Source organism: Chrysoperla carnea, chromosome 3, assembly GCF_905475395.1.
Source record: "Chrysoperla carnea chromosome 3, inChrCarn1.1, whole genome shotgun sequence".
NCBI classification, from domain to species: Eukaryota; Metazoa; Arthropoda; class Insecta; order Neuroptera; family Chrysopidae; genus Chrysoperla; species Chrysoperla carnea.
This window is the reverse complement of record NC_058339.1, coordinates 33,792,792-33,816,090: the sequence shown is the minus strand read 5'-3', so window position 1 is coordinate 33,816,090 and position 23,299 is coordinate 33,792,792. Positions and strand designations below refer to the sequence as shown.

The 23,299-nt window shown below is 27.7% G+C and overlaps 1 protein-coding gene across 2 annotated transcripts in view; it reads right to left on the bottom strand.

The window, feature by feature from the left end:
• LOC123296918 (protein phosphatase Slingshot) overlaps window positions 1–23,299 on the bottom strand; it is a 247,644-nt gene that overhangs the window by 33,492 nt on the left and 190,853 nt on the right. For both annotated transcript variants that reach the window (XM_044878620.1, XM_044878619.1), the window contains exon 4: window positions 10,523–10,701. In XM_044878620.1, coding sequence (XP_044734555.1) covers window positions 10,523–10,701 — 179 coding nt within the window. The remainder of the gene's footprint in view (window positions 1–10,522; window positions 10,702–23,299) is intronic.

Genomic DNA, 23,299 nt, shown 5'->3' with positions numbered 1-23,299 from the left:
CTACTTTGAGAAATATATTTTTTCGAACCATTACTCTAAAAGGTGGGGCAAAAGGAACGTGAGAAATTTTTTTTATTTACAATGCTTTACCTTAGACTATAGGCCCCTGGAATTTTTTAATAATTTCAAATAATAAAAAATAGCTATAAACGATACCGCTAGATATAGCTGGCTAATTAACTATGCATCGGTTAGGATCTGGTTAGGTTTGGTTCGCCTGGACCCTGACTGTTCTTGATTAAGATAAAAAATTCATTCGGTTAGCCTGAAGAAAAATGTAGTTTAAACCCAAGCTCTGATTACGCTTACTGGATTGAAATTATTTTGACACAACCCCATCAAGGCCGCGCATATTTCATTGAATACGCCCTTATTAACTCCAGGTGGGTCTATCGACAACAGGTCAAGCATAGTTCAATTTCTACCAAGGAATGTAGCTATTGAAATTATTCGAAATAGTAAATTATGAGTTTGAACGTACTCTACAATTTCGCAAGACTTCTATTAGGCATACTGGATTGAAATTATTTTGATACAAACTCAGTCAAGGTCACGCAGATTTCATTGGATGTGCTCTTTTTAACTACAGATGAGTCTATCGACAACAAGTCAAGCGTATAGTTCGATTTTTTCCAAGGAACGTAACCATTAAGATTATTCGCACTAGTAAATTATTAGTTGCAACGTATTATACAATTTCTTTCGTTACATTCTTTTTTTAAACGTATATATGCATAATCTGTCGAACGTGCTGATCGACAAATGTTGTTGCTCCGTTTATCCAGCTCGACATTCGAACCATGTTGTTTTAAGAGGGACGTGGGTAATAAACATAACCCCGTTAAAGCCGACATGTTCTAAACGTCGGATAAACGACGCAAAAAATTTGTCGAACAACACCACCGACAATAATTTTTGTAAACTTTTCTGGAAAACTCAGTCATGTGGTCATCTATAATCAATACCTCCTGTTAAGGAGGCTGTTCAGGCTGTTAAATTGACTTGTTACAAGCGGCGGGTTCAACCAACACTGAATATTTGAATAAAATCGTCTTTTATAAAAATTAACATGTCTTTGACAAAAATTAAAATTAACAGAATTAAATTAACATGTTTAGAGGCGTCAAACTCACAAGTCAATTTTGAGAATCGCCACTTTGGTAAAGTATGGTAGACTCGTCAAAATGAAGTCACTCACGAAGTGTAGTTACAAGTGAACCAATTACGCGATGTACTTAGACGGCAAACTATTGATACGGTATGCTATGAATAATATTCCGTTTTATAATCCTTCAGACCAATTGTATGAGATATTACATATATTTTAAAATAAATGATTTGAGTAGTGACCTTACTCTATAAACTTTTTACGTATCCCAAACACCTCAACTCATCTCTTTCATCAACTTGTTGTATTAAAAATAGTTTTTCACATAACTGATTTTCATCGTATAGTAATTTATTTCGTAGCAGTCCGCCGTTCGTTTAACTATTACTTTAAAAGGTGCTATTTATTGATTACACATGAGTGTGAGTGTGTTTCATTGCATCTGTTCACATTTTATTTCTTTGTCCACAGATTCAATATTTTTTTAACGTCTGAGTCTTTTACACCTTTTCAACAACGTGAAATATAATTTTTGTTTATTTTTCTGTTTCTTTGTGTTTTTATTACAGTCTATATAAAACGGTTTTTGCAAAAAGAATTGAGAACAAAGAATGACAAATTGTAATGGATTAGGTTTTGTCTGACTAGAAAATAAAATGTTAGTTTGGTCAACTAGATATGCTCTTTGAAGATTTATTTCTAACAAGGTGTAGTGCTCAGATAGATGAAGTGTTAAAGGCTTTTAACGTAATCCTCGTTATTACATATAAAAACATGTTTTAAAAAATTAAGTCATTAATCATTCATATATACCTATATCCTTCCCTTAATGAAAGAAACAGTACAACAACCCTGAAACTTCCAAAGTTAGACTTAATCAATTTTTGCGTGCGTTGAGTTAGATTAGATCAACGATATTTTAAGGTAAGATTTTGACTGAATTTTTGGCAATATTTTTGTTTCATACACAATTCTAGCTAAAACATAAAATAACTGCTACTTAATTTGACAAAATGATATTTTGAAAACGTAAAAAGCTTTTTTTAACAAACGAACTTTTTTTAAAGTAAAAGAAGGCATACTTCGCAAGCGCCACGTTTTGTTATAGAAAAATAGTATATAAGTAACCAGCGCCATCGTTCATTTCTGCAGGAAAGCTTGCGCACTTTCTCATCGTTCTCCTTTACCAGGTGCAAATTACAAAATGTTGAATTTTTTCAAAATAAAAATATTATATATTTTTTATCAGTTTTAAGCAAAAAAACTCTAGTAATATTTTCTCGAGACGCTTAGTTTTCGAAATAAAAATAATTGAAAAATTAAAATAGCAATATTCGATTCTTAACGGAATTGGCTTAGCTGAAGCAGCTCCTGCACCACGAGTTTTTTAATATTAATAGTATAAATTTGAAAGTGGTGTTTTTATATCGCCGGATAATATTTTTTATGTTATATTTTACAACAATCTTGCTTTTATTTGAAAATATGATTGTTAGAATTAATCTTAAATATGATTTCCCATTATTGAAATTTTATGAAAATTTCTAAAATTCACAAATGATAAAGTAATTATTCATCTGAACTTGTTTATTGAACAAAAATTTGCGAAGGCGAATATATTATATGAATGATTTAACTTCAAAAAAAAAAAAAAATTCATTAGTTCATGACTACACCTCCGTATGTACCTACTGGTGCAATGATCGTATTTCATAAAAGAAATATGAAATTAAATGCCCCAAGATATATGTCAATTTCACTTGCTCGTACAATTATAACCTTATGTAACAACCCACCGGAGATGATATTTCTTTCTTAACAGAAATACATTAATTCAATTGTCAATGATTTAAAAAAAAAATAAATGAAAATCATTAATTATAACGCAATAATTTACTCGTATAAGAATCATTATTCACTTACTGATAGACAATTATTGTATTCACCTCGTAAATCGAAAATAAATTTATATTACTCATTTTGTTTCGAAGTGTTTGGGTGAATGCGTGATTGAGGAAAGAAAATGTCATACATAAAATAAATTTTTCGTGCTTCGAACTTGTATCTGGCTTAAACACTAGATTCAATCTACTTTGTTTAATCTTAAGCCTGTCTAAAAAAGGATGCGATTAATTTCAAAAGTATAATTTTTATAAGAGCCGAAGAAAATGAAACATAATGTGATGAAAGAAGGAATAAGGCTTCAAAGATACAAAGTCTTTTATTGAATGCACTTTTAGACAGTCCGAAAAATAGATTGTGATTCTTATCTGGATAATGGATTTGTAGTAAGGCACACTAAGCACTATCCTAGGGCTTCAACGCAGAAAGAAAAAATTTTATGTTTTATATTAAAAAAAATAGCTACTAGTCCACCGTCAATTTTGACGATATTATCAGGGATTTCGCTATTAAAAAGTCCTTATAGGATATTTTTAAAATTGTATTTTACCTTAAAAGCCTAAGGGTGCAAAAAGTTTAATCTGGCGCTGAAACTGAGCGGTACATCAATTGTTGAGATTCTCTAATCAGGGTCGGCCGATAATAGTTGGTCGTACCTCTCTCAAGAATAGTTGGCCGTACCTATTCCATGCCTAGTTCGATAATTTTCATTGACGCGACGTTTACTTTCGACGTTTTTAACGATTTGTTCAACTAGATACTGATTCATAAGTAAAATGGAAATATCTATCAAAAACCATGTTGTATAGTATAATATGTAGAATTTTCGGGTAGTTCAGAATGCTTCTTTCAAATATCATTCTCTTAAAATAAGTTTTTTTGTTTCTAAAGGTTGTGTCCACCATGTTTGTTATTTGCAGTAAGTAATTTTTATATTTACTTAAGTTAGTTAACTTCTTTTTAGTATTATTAATAAATAAAAGAACAGCGTGACTTCCTCCTTTAATAAATAAATAAAATTTATTATTGTAAAGAAATCTTTGCCAATATAGATTTTAAAAGTACTTTAAAAACATTATTAATAAATAGTTCTTCATACACTATTATTAAACTACTGTCTGTAAATTTGTTTAATAAGAGATTTTGTTTAAGGACGTATGTCAGTCAGTCATGGCAGTCAATAAGTACACTTTCATTATTTAACTAATAGCCTGTGTCATGAATTATGATTTTACTTTTGTGTACTTAATATAATTTACCCACTTAGACACGTGGCTAATACACTTTGTTATTTCAATTGTATATGCGTTTATAGAAAAATAACTTCAAATGAAAACAAAATTTATTTGCATTAGCTTTTACCAGCTAAATTAGATGAAACCTGTCGAGTAATCAACGTTTAGATTAATGATAGGTCGAAGAACATATTCACACGAATTTGTGTCTATAGATCAACCACCTTTTGCTTTTTAAGCCATTGCATTCACCTTTTGAAGAGAGTTTTCCCTGAAGGATACTATGTTTAGGGTACAGTAAGACAAAAATTCTGAAGTATTAACCAAATTTTGTAACGTAAGAATAACTTAATGTCGCCATCAAAATAAATAAAAAATAGATTTTTGCTCTATGACATCTAAATTATATTCAATTTTGATAAAACAAGTATATAAACCCCAAAAGTAGTGTCGCCCCACAAAATATGGGTCACACTTTTCAAATTTGAGGTCAAATTTATTCTACCTTTAAAAGATTTCAAGAATGTGGGGTACTGGTTCCGACCTATAGCACAACGGAGAATGGTAGCGAAAAATTAACATCAATGCTTAGAATAAAATTTGGCTAGATATTTCGTGTACTCATAATTAAATCTTAATGTGTTGTAATTTCTAAGTTCAAAATAAAATCCGATAGTAATTATCTTCGTATTTCCCAATCTTAAAAAAATCACTTCCCATTATTATTTCCAACCTCTTTGGTATTTCAAAAGGCTTTAAAAGTACTTATCTCTAAGTCTTGATTTCGAAATATATTTGAGTTTATATGAAAAACAAACCAACCCTCAAGTCTAAGCAATGTACTAACTACTGAGTCGATGCAATATAAGTCCATTGCTTTACATTATTAATATAACAAACATCCTTAAGTTAAAAGTAATGCAATATATAAATTGATAAGTAATAGCGGCTTATATATCTTAATTACAGAGTAGAACACATTATTTAAAATAAATATAATTATTAAATTACAAAATATGAAAGTGCAATGATATTATAACTAAGATATTGCTATTAAAGTTATTAAAAACAATTCGTTCTGTGAAAATGTACTTGGGTACTCAGAAAGTCATAAATTTTAATGTTTCATTATTACTTATGACCAGAATTTTAATTATATGCTTTAAATTATTTATAGATATTTCCTATATAATCGGATCAAATTTGCTTGTGTTATCAAAAAAAAATTGAATTTTTTAACTCTATGACGTCATCAGAATCCAAAAAATTTAATTTTGCTCTATCACATCCAAATTTTATCCAATTTTGATAAACCAAGTATGTAATCCTACTAAATTTGGGTCATAATTTTCAAATTTGTGATCAAAATTTACCTAGCTCCAATAGGTTTCAATCATTTGAAGTATTGATCCCGGAATTAAGCACAAAAGTGATGGCTAGCGAAAAATTGACATCACAGCTGAAAAGAATGACCCAAAATTAGTGGGTTTCAAAAAAAATTCTAATAAGATAGGATAAAATTTACCTGTGATATCAAAAAAATCGAATTTTTTTACTTTATGACGTCATTAGAATCCAAAAAATTTAATTTTCCTCTATCACATCCAAATTTTATCTAATTTTGACAAACCAAGTATGTAATCCTACTAAATTTAGGCCATTCTTTTCAAATTTGTGATCAAAATTAACCTAGCTCCAATAGGTTTCAAGAATTTGGAGTCTTGGTCCCCTAATTAAGCACATAAGTGATTAGCTGGCAATAAAATGACGTAACAAATATAAAAAAATACAGTCGAATTGAGAACCATCCTCCTTTTCTGAAGTCGGTTAATGATATTTTGACGTAAGGTTTTCATGTAATTAATTTTAACATTGTGAATAGCAAATGTTGAATGAACGTACATATTTTCGGTAATGTTGCCCCCTCCACCTACTATAAATTCAAAAGTAAAAAACTTTACTTTTATAATTTAAATAACGTACATAAAAAATAGTCTGACGAAGATATGTATTGTGAATGACATTTTTACATATTACATGTTTACATATTACATTGTTTTAAAATATATTGTGTGTTGAGAATGAGACATGATTTTAAAGCAAATCAAAATGCATCATCATAAATTGTAGAGCCACAATTCATAGACTTTCTATTTAAATGTTATGACGATTGCGTCTCTGTTGTTTTTATATGTGACAAAAATATTAAATAAATGATAATATTAAACTGCCTAGTGATCGGGTTTCAAATCAAATCTGGTTTTTTAAGGCTTTAAGTTGAATATCGTGTTGACTTCATAGTAAATGTAAAGAAAAAACAAACGGTATTGACAAAAATACGACGGTACTAAAAATTTTTTGGGAGGAGATACTTTGAACTTGTCATGACCATTTTTTTGAGTAATTCGGTATGATTAAGCCAAAATTTCTGTATGGAATTTTATTCCTAAACACTCTGGATATATTTCAAAGAAAAATTATTTAATCATCAAACGAGTTGGATGTTTTCTTTAAAAGGATAAGTCTCAGTCCCAGGCTCGAATTCCAGGATATTATACTTTTTATTATTTTCTCCGCTGTATTCATCACAAGTAAAACATGTGAAAAACAGCATAATAAACTCTTACTAACATCTCTCTTAAAAGATCAATTACATTATTTATATGAGTAACATAGGCTTCAGAAATTTATGAACCTTGATACAAAGGTTGGATAGCGTTGAAAACGATCATAAAAAATTGTTTATAAAAAAATCAATAATTTGATTTAAAACACAATCTCATTGAATTTTCTATTGTCTTGCTTTTTAAAAATCATTAAATTGTTTTATTTTGAAAGAAATTAAATTCTTTCTTCAGTTTTATTGTTCTATCAAATATTTCTAAAAAATAAATTTTAATGTTTTTTTATCAAAATAAGTGTAGTTTAAATGCCATACAAAAATCGAAATGAATATACAATTTTTTAATCAATTATAATTCTTGCGTCAGTTAAAAAGTACGCACGGTTTGAGCTGATAGCATGTTTTATTATTGTTTTTTATTAATTAAAAGGTACAATTGTAATTAGAGATTATTGGAAAATTTAAAGACATTACAATTAAATTTGACTATTTTGCCCTCGTGCATAAAAAAAGATATGATGATAACATCGTAAAATTTTGTACGCCCTAATATTTAATATTTATAAAAACAATCTATTTTGGAAACAATAATAAAGTTATCACTAATTAGGGTTCCAAAACTATACTTTTCATATAAAACAAAGTGTTCTATGCGGAAAGAAATAAAATAATACATTCATCTGTTCTTGTGTGATTATTAAATATTAACGATTAAAAAACGAATTGACATAATTGCGATACCCTAACTTGCCTATAAATGTTTTTTCTGAGAATACTTTTTTTTTAATTTACTTTATCTTACAAAATTTACTATGCTAAAATTTAGTTATTTTCTCACAAAAACAAATTAGTGCGATTTTCTTGAGAACAAAGGAAAATAAGAAAAAATTGAAGTATAAAAAATATTTTTCAATAATTTAAAGAATAATATTATGATTTTATGTAATACCCGTGGGAACTCAAGAGTCGAAATAAAATACAGCTGCAGGCTACCTTTTAAATTAGATTTCCTGCAGTGAAATAAAATGGGTGTAGTTGTTTGACATAGAGACAAATTTACTGATGATTTTCAATTTTAGTAGAAAGTTTGATATAGATTAAATTTAAAAATAATTCTCCTGTAACGGAATTTTATGTGATTGCTTCTTTTGAAACTTTTGGAGCACTCACAAGACGCAGAGCACTACTGTTTAACAAAACTGAAACTTGAGTCGAAAAAAACAAAACTTCTTACAAACTTTTTGGAGATGGGCAATGTAATGGCTATTACAGTTTCAGTTCTGTTTTTGCGTTTGTTGCAGTTTGAGTTTTGTTTTTTATACCTGTTTAGTGGAAAACCGGCATTACTGAAATATTTAAGATCCGGTGACTACTAATTTATAATTTACCTGTACATACTTCAGACTACAGAGAATTTGTTTCTACATTAATTTTTTTGTTGGTATTGGTCAAATAGTCAATAAGTAAATCGTCATAGTCGTCGTGTAAGTCATAAACGGTTAAAGATACAAAAAAATTGTTTGACAAAAAAGGTAAGTAATTTAATTATCTACAATAAAGGTTATTTCCATTTTTGGTCTAAAGTGCACATTTATGGAAATATAGTCTAAAATGGTTTTCCTTAAAATGGAGGCACTTCCCCCGCCTATTTTTGTATGGATTTTGTGAATTTACATTCAGTACGTGATACTGAACTTATTTAAATAAAAAAATAACTCCTGTAATAGTGCATTATGGACAGTGCAGTATTATAAATTGTATTTAAAATATGATATACAGTTCAACTAACAAACATACACATCTGTTTATACATATTAGTATTAAATAATACATTTGTATATCTATTTAATGTTGATATGCATAACTTTATTTATTATCCATAAAACATATTAACTACGAAAAAAAAAGTGACTATTGAAAAGTGATATTTTATATGATAAATATGAAACATTCATGGCTGTTATATTGTTGACATCAGTCAGTCACTCATTCAATTATTGTATTCACATACAAATAAAAATTATATTTTGTTTTGTACGTTCAAATATTTATGTGAAAGTTTAATAATTTAATATTTTTTTAAAATTATGTTTACTTTTTTTATAATACCAATTAAAATTTTATAATGAAATTACAAGTGAAATAAATAATATATGTTCTTTTCTAAGAAAATATAATATTAAAGACATTTTTGTAGACATAAGTTGTCGTAATAAAAAACGTAAATAATAAAAGATATTATAATCAAATTATACGTGGTTTTACTGGAAGAGAAGAGTTTTATAATTGAAAAAGATTTTTAATTGGACATTAGAAAAAAACCTTTTTTTTAATTATTTCGAAAAAAATATAATGCATTTGTTAAAACAGTTCAACCAATTTAGAGTTTTGCTTATTCAAGCGTAAATTTCGAAAATGTTTGGGTGGGTATTATATAATGAAAATCGCGTTTAATTAAACTTTTTTTTTGACTATATTTTCACATATCACCTAGAATTATTTTCGAAAATCTTTCACTTCGGAGCGATTCTGAATATATCTCGAAAAAAACTCATCGTATCCCTAAATAATGTGGATTATTATTTTTCACGGATCTTAATTACCCCAAATAATTTGTTAACATTCAAAAATGGTTAATTTGACTATTGAAATTTTTGTTGCTTCGACTAATAATTTTAGTTACAGAAATAAACTAAACAGGATAAAAATAAGGTAATTTTAATCCAAAATATAAAAAAATTGGGTCAATTTTATGCTTCGAAAGAATGTTTTCCATATATTGCCTAAATTATTTATAGAGGTGTCAACATGAAACAATTCACAACATGAAACAATTTATTAAGTTTCGAAATTGGAAAGTTGGTAAGCTATCAAGAAACGCTGGTTTGCATACCTTATTAAAAAAAAAACGTAATTCACGATTTCAGAAGGATTTACGGTATACAAGGAGTAATCAAATTATACAACTTCTTTCCCCCTTAAATTAAATTTAAATTCAATAATCTCTATAATTCCTCCAGGAACAAGAAAATATACCAAACACGGAAATATAAGAAAATAAAGGATGTCCCACGACTAAATACGGAAAATTTAAGAACGTATTCTCAAAGCAAGTCGAAAAAATTCTATAATTCTAGTTTAACATAAATTTAATTGCTGTTTAATTAATTACTAGCCCAAGTTATTGTAAGCGAAGTATCTGTCTTGTATTTATGTAACTGTCACGGCTACCGAAAATTAGTAAAAATTTAATATGACTCTTTTTTCTTTCGTTTCTTGAGCTTTGGACAAACGCAGAGGCGGAATAAAAAATTTTGCGCCGTTAAGAAGTTTTAAAATAATTACTAGATATAACGTAACAATAAGTGTTTTCCGATCAGATAATGAAGAAGTAATGTCTTCGGATGATTTATCTACTGTAAGCTTTCTCTTCCGTATCCTCTTGAAAGTTCCAAGACTGTTCATTTTTATTAAAATTTTTCCTTTCTTACACAATTACTTTATGTTTGTTTCAAAACTTCCAAGCGGGCACCCCTGTGTAAGATCGCGCCTGTAATCACGTGCCTATTATGAAGAAGCTTTTTCGATTTACTCTTAAAAATTCGTATTAATCCGTGGGACACACTTCATAGAAATGAATAAACAATTACTTACCCATCTCCATCTAATGTAATGGCAGTATCTGCTAATACTCGTAATACAAGACCAACTGTAGTACGTTCATTACAATCAATACCCAATAAACAACTTTCTTCAGCATCCTGTCGACCCGAACAGGATACAACAACTAAATATCTCGTACGCCCTGCGTGTGCACTCTCTAATTTTACAGCCTGTAAATAATAAAAAAACAATCAATTAATACATAATATAATAATAATAAAAACAACGACATTTCACTCTAATGAATTAATTAACTAATGTTCAGATTGAGTTGAAGTGTTTACAAAATTAATTAACACGTGTACCTCTTTTTACAACCTTTACTTTGTTTATGTTTTTTTTTTATGGTTAGTAAAAATTACTATAATAATTACAACATTTTTTCATATAAAAATAAAATAAATAGTTTTGTGTAGTTTTTTAATAACGTATAAATATATACCTTTTTTAAGGGATTGGCCTATAATAAAATTCATTTTTTACACTTTGATCATAGATTATGTAGTTTTATCATAGACAACTATAAGTAACGGGCCGGGCAAATTTGTTTACTTCATTTTATACCATGTTAAGTTTAGTCCCAAGTTTGTAACGCTTAAAAATATTGATGCTACGAAAAAAGATTTGGTATAGGTGTTCATAGAATCATCTATTTAGTCTATTTACGGTTGTCTGCCCGTCTATCTGTCCGTAAGCAGGATAACTCAAAAACGAAGAGATATCAAACTGAAATATTTATAGCGTGCTTAAGTCGTAAAAAGTGAGGTCGAGTTCGTAAATGAGCAACATAAGTCAATTGGGTGTTGGGCTCCGTAGGACCCATCTTGTAGCTGTTAGAGATAGAAAAAAAGTTTAAATATAAAAAATGTTCCTTATAAAAAACAATAAACTTTTGTTTGATGCATTTTGTCGTAAGCATCACTGTTGACCCGTGAGGGCGCAAATTAGGCGTAAATTGTATAGTATGTATTATATGGGAATATTAGTTATGTATGTGCGACATGTGTGACATGTATGTATGTGTAATAGGATAGACTATAGAGTAATCAACATTGTCTATACATGGTATTTCAACAATTAACTTAAGTCAATTGTTTGTTTTCACCTGTTTTACTTAATTTTTTCTCGTTTAAATAGGAAGATAATCGACTCTGCGACACAATATACTTCCGACACTGCGTAAAAGTAAAATAACGTACAAATTGCATGAAAAATACGTTTACGTATTTGAGAGTTATGGAATAAAAAAAAGGACACAGATAGTCGAGTATAACTAATTTCTTGTCGTAATTGGTATGCAATTTTTTCTCTTCAGTGAGCAATTTTCATCCATAAAGTTTTTATAACGATTTTCCTCAGACACGTTGTGATTGATTTACTGCAATCTATATATTTCTTATAAATTCTATGATTTTATAAATTAAATTAACAATACGGAAAAATATAATCAATATTCAAGGTTATTACTTTTATAAATGGTTTTTATTTTCTTAAATAATTATCATTTCAAAGAAAATTCATGACGTTTTTTTTTATTATTAAATATGTGAAAAAAATAACTTATTAAAATTTGAAGAAAGCCAAATCATTTCATGGAAAAAATGACTATTTTGAATTATCAAAATTTTAATGAGAATAATTGGAAACAATTAATTAATATTCTAAAAATTTAATTTTTGTTGTAAAGGAATTTGTTATCTATTGTCATTAAAATTAATAAAATAATCAACGAAAATTAATTTGAAATTAAAATATTACCAAATTTTTACCTATTGGAATTTGATTTTCATTTATATTTTATGAACGTTTCCAATCTTTTCAATTTGTTTTTTCAATTTTTGATTTAGTTTTTTTGTTTTATTTTCACCAATACATATTTTCTAACTTAAGGTAGTACTATCGGTAATAGACTTTGCATCAAGAATTTAATGAAACTTGTATAGTTGTCCATTATTCTATCATAATTAACTAGTTAAATTTTTAGGGTCCTTCAGAGAACTGAAAATCTGAACGTCCCGTTTTGTGAAATGAAATAAAATCTGTCATTTCCCATAAGAATCAATGTTAAAATATTTTTAAAATATCTTTTTTTTTTCAGTTCTCTGAAGGCTTCTAAAAATTTAACTGGTTAATTATGACATAATAATGGACAACTATGTCAAGTTTCATTAAATTCTGAATGCAAAGTCTATTACCGATAGTACTACCTTAACTTTAAATTAAAATTATAATTATATGCATACAACAACAAGAAACTTTATAACCTTTCGTTCGTAAAAGTGTGCAATAAAGAAAACATAATATATTACGAAAATATAGGTTAAGTATTAGTGTCTCGTTACCGTCTCTCAAGAGAAAGAAGCTTAATTTATAAATTAATTTTCAATCTAACATAAATTGAATACTCTTGGGGTATCAAGTAAAATTATATTACGTAGGAAAATCCACTTTTATACTTATATCCACCAAATCGGAGAATATTGTAACAAAATTAATAAAACGAGATAGATATACTTTCTAGCGATATACTTTCTAGTGGTTGATTCATTTCAAAAAATTGTTATAAATCTAAAATAATAAAACAAGTGGAATTTACAAAATTTAAAAAACTCCCAACAAATGCGATTTATTCCTTGTAAACCAATTTTTGGAAGCTTAGCTATAAAATGTTCTCAATCGAGTCTGTTCGACCGTTTAGGAAACGAGACCACTGAGAAACACACAGACGCGCGGATAAACACTTTAAACTTATAATATTCCTTCTTAAGTGATGGTCAAGGACATCAGATGAGATGAAAATGATACTTAGAGAGCTATCATTTTTTGGGACAAATTTTTGGAAATATTTTAATTGAAATGTAAATATTTGAGCTGAGTTTGTTCTTTTGAATAATTGTTTTGAATTACTTTTTTATTTTACCATTTCACTTTTCGAAATGAATGTAGCCAGGTTTATTTGATCATTCATTTCCATAGTAATTATTTATATGTTCAAATATATGACATGACTTTTTCAAACTGAATCGATTTTGAAGATCATCGCCTTTTTTTTTGTTTTTTTGGGTACGTAACATTATCTCGCACTTGAAATATAGCTAAGAACATCTCAAGATCGTTTTGAAAACGGCTAATATATCAAAATTGTTCACTCTACATTTTTTTTATAAAATCAATTAGTTTTAAGATATTGTTAATTAGCATATAAATATATATTTGGCCGTTTTTCCCGATTTTTGGGAAAATGGCTGAAGATATTAAAATTTTTGATTTTACATTTTTATGGGAAAAAAAATTTTCGATATTTTTTGTTTGAAATTATTTTTCATAAAGTTGATGGTCTCCAAGATATTGGCCAAAAATCGTTTTTTTATGTATACATAGCGTTTATTAGTGCAAACCTAGCACTTTTGAGACTGCGCGTTAGTAGGGTTTTAAACTAGATGCCGAAACCTTCCTTTTTTTTTTAGTTTTTTTTTCCTTTGAATAAATTCACGTAAAAACATTATTTTGAGCGGATCATAACAATAAATATAATAAACAAATATTAAAAATTTAATGTTAGTAATAAAATTAAAAGTGTGATAAATTGACATTAAAATTAGTATGTGTGTAGGTTTCGCCCTCATCGTCAATAACAATATAATAATTGAATAAACAAAACACAATTATTAAGATAAGTGCTGAAGAAAACACCAACTAGACTTTAGAGAATAAGAAGAGTTAAAAACTTTCACCCATTTATATTGTAATTTTTTTGGATGAATAAAATGAATTATTTATATGAATTTTATGTCCTGTCCTGTCTGTGATCTGTCCCATGTACATTGTAGATGAATGGCACATGTAATGTAAGCATTTAAATATGTGTGCCTACATCAGTATGTACCATTGCTATCATATTTAGTTATTGTGTATATTTTGTTGTTTTAAATCATTATCAAATACAACATATTTAACATGATAAATATTGTACATGTTTAAATTATTATTTATGAAAGATGTGATTGATAAACAATGTATTTCAAAAGTATTTGTTACAAAGTATCACAAAATTTTTGGCTGAATTATTATACCATGTATATATGATATTATATACATAGTATATATAGTTTAGTCTCAAGTTTGAAACGCTTGAAATATTGATGCCACGAAAAAACTTTTGGTATAATTGTTCATAGAATCACCTAATTAGACCATTTCTGGTTGTTTGTCCGTCTGTCTGTCCGTGAGCATGGTAACTCAAAAACGAAAAGAGATATCAAGCTGAAATTTTTATAATGTGCTAAGGACGTAAAAAGTGAGGTCGAGTTCGTAAATGAGCAACATAGGTCAGTTGGGTCTTTTTTAATGATAAAATTGTGACTTGAGAGCGGGCTGTTGCATAATAAAAGATACAAAATCCTGGACATCTTTTGATTATGCCCTAAGAATTTGACTAATGGTTAAATGGTTTTTCCCCACATTAAGGGTTAACAAGAATTAATTGCTATAAACTAAAATGAATTTAACTTAATGATGAGTTAATTGTTAAATTGCATAACATGTTAATAAATTATATTATTAATTACAATTAGTTTATGTAATAATTTAAATAAATTAAAAAAACCAATTAATTCATATTATATTTATAGAAAGAAATTTACCAACCGTAATGCAGGTAAAGTTCATGCATGCTATTTTTAGTATAAAATAGTTTTAAAAGCTGATGATAATAATAATGCTGATATGATGAACTAACATAACAATGTAACACAGCATAGTCAGTCAGTTGCTCTGCTCGGTCAGACATAATAGCGTGACTTTCTAATATTATTTTTATTGCACAAGCAATTGTTTTTATTAGTTTAAACATTATAATACAAATGAATAATTATACTAGGTGTTATGGGTACTGTCGTTTAGAGATGAATTCGAATTGGAAATTAAACATAGATCTGATTATGAAAAGTTGTGAAAACAGGCATGTATTGACTTCAAATATAGAATTCTTGGATATATAATCTCTTGAATAATTTTTATCTCTCTTAATTTACCGCATAAAAGATGAAACCACTTGCGAAATTTTTACTGTTGAAACTGTTCTTGAGATCTTCATCATATGTAAATCTTACAAAAATGTGTAAAACAAATTTTCCAATTAGAAGTTTATGATTGGCACTTTATGGAAAACGATTCCTGTTTTGCCACTGCGTGAACTAAAACCAGGGTTAACTCATGGGTGGAAACATTACCTTTACATTAGTACGAATACTACTAATAGATGATTTATAATTTTTGCTCAGTTACTCTTCTTGGTAACATGGATTATCATAATCACCTAGTAATTTGAGTTTAAAAAAATTTTATCCGAATTCACTTCGAAATTACAGAGCCCATAACATCTTGTCTATTAATAAAATTTATTATTTTAATCAACCTATCATGTTTTGAATATTATTTCCTCAAATAGAAACAAACACATAATAATCGTTAGTTGAAAAAAGTAAAAAATCAATCCGTATTTTTATCATGTATAAGCATCATTTTATGTCACAAACGTATATAAAACATTGATTAATTAATTTTATGTTCCTTATAAGTCTTCATTTTTCTACTTTAAGTTTGTCATTAATTCTCAAATGTTTAAGTTGATCTTTACCGGTATAATAAGAACAGTTGGAAAAATATTGAAAGAGAAATACCTCTAGTTTTAAGTCAACTTAAGCGATTTAATATCCTGTATATGCAATATACAAACGTTACTTTTTGATGCAATATAAGTGAATACCATAGATAACCCTCGTCTCTGATAACAATAGACCTCAATTTTTATGTCATTTTTTCAACCAGATTTTCATGTCTGGATTATTTCTAATAATTAGGACCAAAAAACATAAAAATTGTTAAACAAGTGGCGGTTAGACGAGTATTATTTAAAATGTCAGAAATTAAAGCTTTTCGTACAATATTGAAGGCGATATCTCAACACACTTATTGACCTCTGCGGTAAATGAATGAAATGAATTATGTATGAAGAGATCCTTATGAAAATTTGAAAAAATCGAAATAATTTTGATAGGTAGTTTCTGAAATATTGTTAAAAATCACGCACGAGAGTATTTTGAAACCATTTCTTCAATTGAAGCTTATCTTTTACTTGTTTTTAACCACATTTTGGGTTTTTTTAAAGGTCAAGTGTCAATGGAGAATGGAATAAACTAAAAATTTAGAAAAATTCATATATAATTCTCTTTCCATAAAATTTTCTGAATCTAGGCTTGATAATACCTACTAAAACACAGCAGCTATTGGGATTATAAATTTGGTCCCAAATTAGTAAGGGTTCGTGTTTTTGATATTGCCTTATTAGCTTATGTTTTAGTTGGACGAATAGGGGTTTCCTTTGAATCTGGGAATATTTATTTGTGGAAATTTAAGATGAAAGTTAATGTTTGTCATTAACAAGTAAATTATTTTAGAAATCACCTAGACATGCTGCGTAGACTATAGTCAGATTGTGTTTATATATCTGCCATTAGTGCCATTCTAAAAATTTCTATTCCCTAAGAATTTCTATTCCATCTTAAAGAAAATGCTGAAATCTAAAATGCTAAAATAAACCCTACTTAACAATATTTAAACTAAAATACATTAATTGTCAATGATAGAATAGTTCATTTCCAAAAAATCGATAGCTAGGAAAATGAAAGTTGAACAAACATGTGTGATGCTTTTGAGAATTGTAACATTAATAAACATGAAACTGAATAAACAACACATGACTAAAAATACGGCCTAATTAATAATTTCACAACATTACTTTTTCTTCGATTCTAGTTTAATAAATTAAAAAAATTTTCTTTTAAATAAAAATCTGTTTAATAATTGCTTAGATGAAATAAAACAGACTTGATACTTGTTATAATTAATAAAATCACTCAATATAGATTTTTTTAATACTTAAATAATAAAAAAAATTATAACAAGAACATTATTTGTGATATTTGTCCCATATAAAATAACTAGTTTCACTTTCAAAGTGAAGAACAAGACAGTCAGTTGTTGACTGTGTTGTGTGATAATGTGTGAACTAGTTAAAATTATTTATAGGATTTTTACCTCTATGTATGTAGTATATAAGGTTTTCCACCGGTAAAATTGATGGTACTTTCAAAGAATATCTAAGTTTTCAAGTTCCCTTGATTAAAATAGTTCATTAAAAAAAAATTGCAAAAAATCGAGAAATTTTTGTTATCACCATTTCGATAAAACCCAGTATATAAGGTAATTTTGACCCAAAAAAAATAAAAATCGGATGTATTTATTGACTGGTCGAATAGTTTTTGAGATACGGACTAAAATCGATCCAAATATAACGATATCTTAGAAACTCTGCATCCCATCATTAAATTAACCTGATTTTTATACTTTTTGGATCAAAATTACCCCATCTATCGAGTTTCATCAAATTCCAAAACAAAAATTTTTTTTTGCGTTTTTCTCAATTTTTTCAAAGGGATACCCCTTAAAAAAATTTCAAAATATCGAGAATATTTTTTAATCTCCAATTTCGATAAAACTCATTATATAAGGTAAATTTGACCAAAAAAGTACAAAAATCGAGTGCATTTGCTGACTGGTTGAATAGTCTTTGAGATACGGACTAAAATCGATCCAACTATTGTGATATCTCAGCAAATCTAACCACCCGTTTCGCTGATCAATTGCAATTTTAAATATAAAGAAAGAGAGAAAAAGCTCGCTTTTGCTTGTTACAAGTGCATAACACCATTGTCTAACCATTTAAATTTCTAATGACTTTTATTCTTTTAACACAACATGGAGGTTGTGTGGTGTTTATACCAGTTTTTTAAATATTCTCTTCTTTGCACAAAATACCAGATCACGATTTTCATGCAATCATGATCTTTGCTTTGTTCGTTAAAATGAACATCATCTTCAATCGTTGATCAATAGAATGAATTTTTATAAAATAACAATGCAAAAAATTGATCAAATTAAATCGATTATTACACAATTTTATTATTCAAGTAGGTGAAACAATTGAACTTTGTGGTGAAGATGAAATATGAAACAAGTGATTATGTTTTTTTTTTTTTGAATACCATTCGTATTATTTGAATCGATCAGGTCGATCCCTTTTAAATTCCATTCACACCTTAATTATTATTGTTACTACATCGGAAAAAACATGACATCTACAACGAAATTCAATCAGTCATTTTTTTTACAGGTGTATTATAAGAGATCAGGAGATCATTGTTCAAATTTATGTAGCACAATAATATTTATAAATAGTAATATTTGGAGGCCCAAATAGAAAAAAAATTTTATAATACTTCTTTTTTACCTTTTGGAGGAGTGGTGAATTCAATAAACTGGATAATTCAGGATTAATGCGTAAGTGAGTGTGAGAGTTACAGAAATCGAATTTTACTCCAGTAGACGAGGATTTAACCTCCAAATTCTTTCCTATAGGTCCGATTGATTTAAAAAAGAACTCGAAACTCCAAGAAACAAAATTTATATTGTGTCGAGTGGTAATTTTTCCCAGAGGGTGGTAGCCTTCCCGTATGGAGGGTGGAAAAAGTTAGAGTGAAAATGACAACGAAGAAGTGAAAATGACAAGAAAAGTTCAGCCATCTCAAAATAAACTCGTTAGATTTCGAAAATACTGCACCAAAAACTTATTCGAAATATTATTATTAAGGTTGCATATAATAATTCAGCGGCAGGAAATAACATGAATGATGAAGTTTCGTTACAATCACCTGAGGCCCTACGTCCCCCTCGGGATCATAGGACATAAATATAAAATATATACAATGACTTATTATTAGTTATTGCCTGCTTAGTTATTGCAGCTTTTTATACCATGCTATATGAAATATACATAGTATATTAAGTTTAGTCCCAAGTTTGTAACGCTTAAAAATAATGATGCTAGGAAAAAAATTTTGTCATAGGTGTTCATAGAATCACCTAATTAGTCCATTTCCGGTTGTCCGTCCGTCCGTCCGTCCGTCCGTCCGTCCGTCCGTCCGTCCGTCTGTGGACACGATAACTCAAAAACGAAAAAAGATATCGAACTGAAATTTTTACAGCGTACTCAGGACGTAAAAAGTGAGGTCAAGTTCGTAAATGAGCATCATAGGTCAATTGGGTCTTGGGTCCGTAGGGCCCATTTTGTAAACCGTTAGAGATAGAACAAAAGTTTAAATGTAAAAAATGTTCCTTATAAAAAAATAAAAAACTTTTGTTTGAAACTTTTTTTTGTAAACATCACTGTTTACCCACGAGAGCGTTAATTAGGTGCAAATTTTATAGTATTGTATTAATATAGGAATATCAGTTGTGGGCGTGTCTATTTAAAAGTGAATATCTTTTGTTATTTACGTGACGTCAAAAAACAAACGAATGCGCATCAACACTGTCTATACATTTTTGTATGTGTTATGTGATAAAGAAATCAACACTGACTATGCATGGTATTTCAACAATTAACTCAGTCAATTGTTTCTTTTCACTTGTTTTATATTAAAAATATATTCTTATTCTTAGTTAGTTGTGGGTTTGTTTTTATAAAAGTAAATCATTAAAATTTTAATAGTTGATTGAAATTCTAGGACAAATTTAATGTCTTTGAGATAAATAGATTTCTAAATATAAATATATATTATTTTACAGGTAACTGATCAAAAGGTGTGAATTTTTCTATGACATTTTGACCTTTAAACAAGTTTCATATTGTTTGTTCTATTCTGGTTGTATTGATTAATACAATACCTACACATAAAAATTTACAAGGAGTTCCTGAATGTTTTTTCCTCAAATTTAAAGCCTCTTCTGTTATTGCGGTTTTAATTCAAATTATGAAATCGAATTATGGGGCTTATATTGCTGCAGATGTTATAAGATGGGATATATTTACGAATCAATTTTTAGCCCCCGAACCAAAAAAAGAGGTGTCATAAGATTTACCGCTATATGCATGTGTCTGCCTGTCTATGCCATCGTAGAACCTAAACGCTTGGACCGATTTTGATTTTGCTTTGTTTCGTAATACTACTGTTACTAAGTGTTTAGTAAACCCGAAAAGGGCTTTGGATCTTTAAAAAGCAACTCGAAGGAAGAAAGGGATTATCTTAAAATTAACGTAAATTAGTTAATTTTTTATTTGCCCTAAATATCTCAAACTACTTTTTACACCGATATTGTACTTAAAAGACCATTATCGAACAATCACAGTATTATCAAAAAAATATTTTCCCATCGATTACTATGTGAATACAACAACAAAATCAATAGAAAATCAACTAATACACATATCGTTTTCTATAAATAATATACCAATACAATATGGTTCATTTTTTAAAGTGAAAGTTTTTCTATTTAATAATAATAAATATGATACGGTTGAAATTAATAATATAATCATTTCTTCAAATTTAACGGTATATTATTTATATATTTAGCAAATTGATTGTTAAGTATTGTTTTGTTATGTTCTGGACAATATATATGCTGCATACAATATCAAATAAATATGTGAAACAAATTATTAATAACATTCGATGTCATTACAGATCATAGATTATTTTTAAACCAAGAGCCAGTCTAATGGCCTTTATAGAAAAACAAACAACTTTTATTGGATGTATTGGAAAATTTTTTTCAAAGAGTGCTCAGATTTTGCAGAAACAATTATACGAAATAATAATTTTGACACGAAAATACAATTTTAGATAAAACTTTTCAGTCCGTTTTTTGCCTAAACTGTATGGTTTTCGGAAAAATGTTACTTTTTTTAATCAATACCAACTTTCTAATTTAAAGTGTTCATCTATCAATTACCAGTTATAGGGTAGACCGAGCTTTACATTGAGCTTGTAAACCTATATGCCAAGTTTAAAGTATGCGTAAGTCATAAGTCAACTCTAATAAGGCCACCCTGTATAATATGATTTCAATGGTATTTATTAACTTTTCCCTTGAAGAACGATGTACAAATGTTTACATGTCTCAATATATTTTTAAAAATGCTGTATTATAGGTAACGTTTAGGCTAGGGACCATAAATTTAAGATGTTTTTGTAATATACATATGACGATTAAATAAACTAATTTTAAACTTAAAATATATAATTATACAAAAAGTCTTCACAATCAATTTTTGGCCCGTCAGGCTCTTGGTTACATTTGCAGATGTAGCTTTATTGAAAAATTGTTTTTAGTATGATTCATCATTTAATTTATTGTATATAACTTAATATTATGTTTTTAATAAAAATATTTTCAATAAATTCTAAAAACAAATTGTGTAATTATTTCCACTTTTGTAATGCATCTTATATGGAAAGATTTTGAATTCTAGAAGGTAATTAGTCTAAATTTTGTAACAACATTTACAAACAAAAATGTTAATATAATTGGTATTAAAAACGCTTAAACTATATGCTATGATTAAAAGTCATGCCAGCTTGTATTTTTAGAAAGAATCGTATAGTTTTAAATTTATATCATATTCTAAATTAATGTCTAAATTTTATTTGAAAAATTCAAATAATTCGATTTTAAATATTTGGAGGCTTCATGTTCAGCCAGAATATAATAAATTATAAATTTATGTATTTATTTAAAAAAACAGTTTCCATTTATTTCGCTCTTGTTTTTTCCTTTCTTTTGTTTTATTGGTACTTCATATTTTACTTTTTTTTAGTGATTTAATGGCATACGCAAAGACATTTTTACCACCAACCGTTATTAATTATTCGCTCTGTTTATCGAAATATATTACTTTTATTGATTTGCTGTTTTTAATGAAACCATGACTGCGGTTTTTATTATGGATCTGTTATAATATTTTTATGTATGTAATTTTTTTTTACTATCATACTTTTTAATTTTTGTTAAAGACTATAAATATTCTAAAAATAATTATTATATCAATGTCGAGCAAATAAAATTGAGAAACCAATGGATTTATTTATACTCAATATTAATTTTATTACTTTTTTAAAGTAGTATAGATTACATCTGATTATAATTTTTTTAAACTCGTGAGTAGCATCACTAGACGGCACAGAGGATATTTTTTTTGAAAATTATTTTACACAAAAAATCAATAAAAAAAATTCTTAAATTAAAATTTAATTTTAACAAATGATATCCTCTGACTAAACTTTTTTGATACAATAATAAGTTAATACTGATCTTTTTTCAAAAATTTAATAATAATTTTTTTTACTGATTGTTCAATATTCAGCCTGGCGGCATACTTAATTAATTCTAATAGAACTGATGCACTAATAATACACCATGTAATGTGAAATCTTCTGAGGGTTCAAAAAGAATTGCCAAACGAAAAGTATTTGTGGTAATTAAACGTGTTCATACATCAACAATAAAGAGAAATTAATAAATAAAAAATGGTCTGCCGCCATTGTGCATATTATTATTACTTATACATTATATATAACCATGGTTATTATTGGTAATGACGGCACATACGCAAGATGAAGCTACCTATTCGTTAGAAATTTTAGCAATTTTTTCATTATAAAATAGTTTAAATATTTATGAATAAACAAGAAAAAATTTTTCAGAAAAAAAGATTTTTTTTTTAAATAATATAATATAACTATTTAAATTTAAATAAAACAAAGAAAATTTTTAAAAATAATAAAATATAAATAACTATTCAATGGATTGCAAAATCATGAAAATACCCAAGTGTTTCAATGTTTTTTCCTCAAGCGGATGATTACA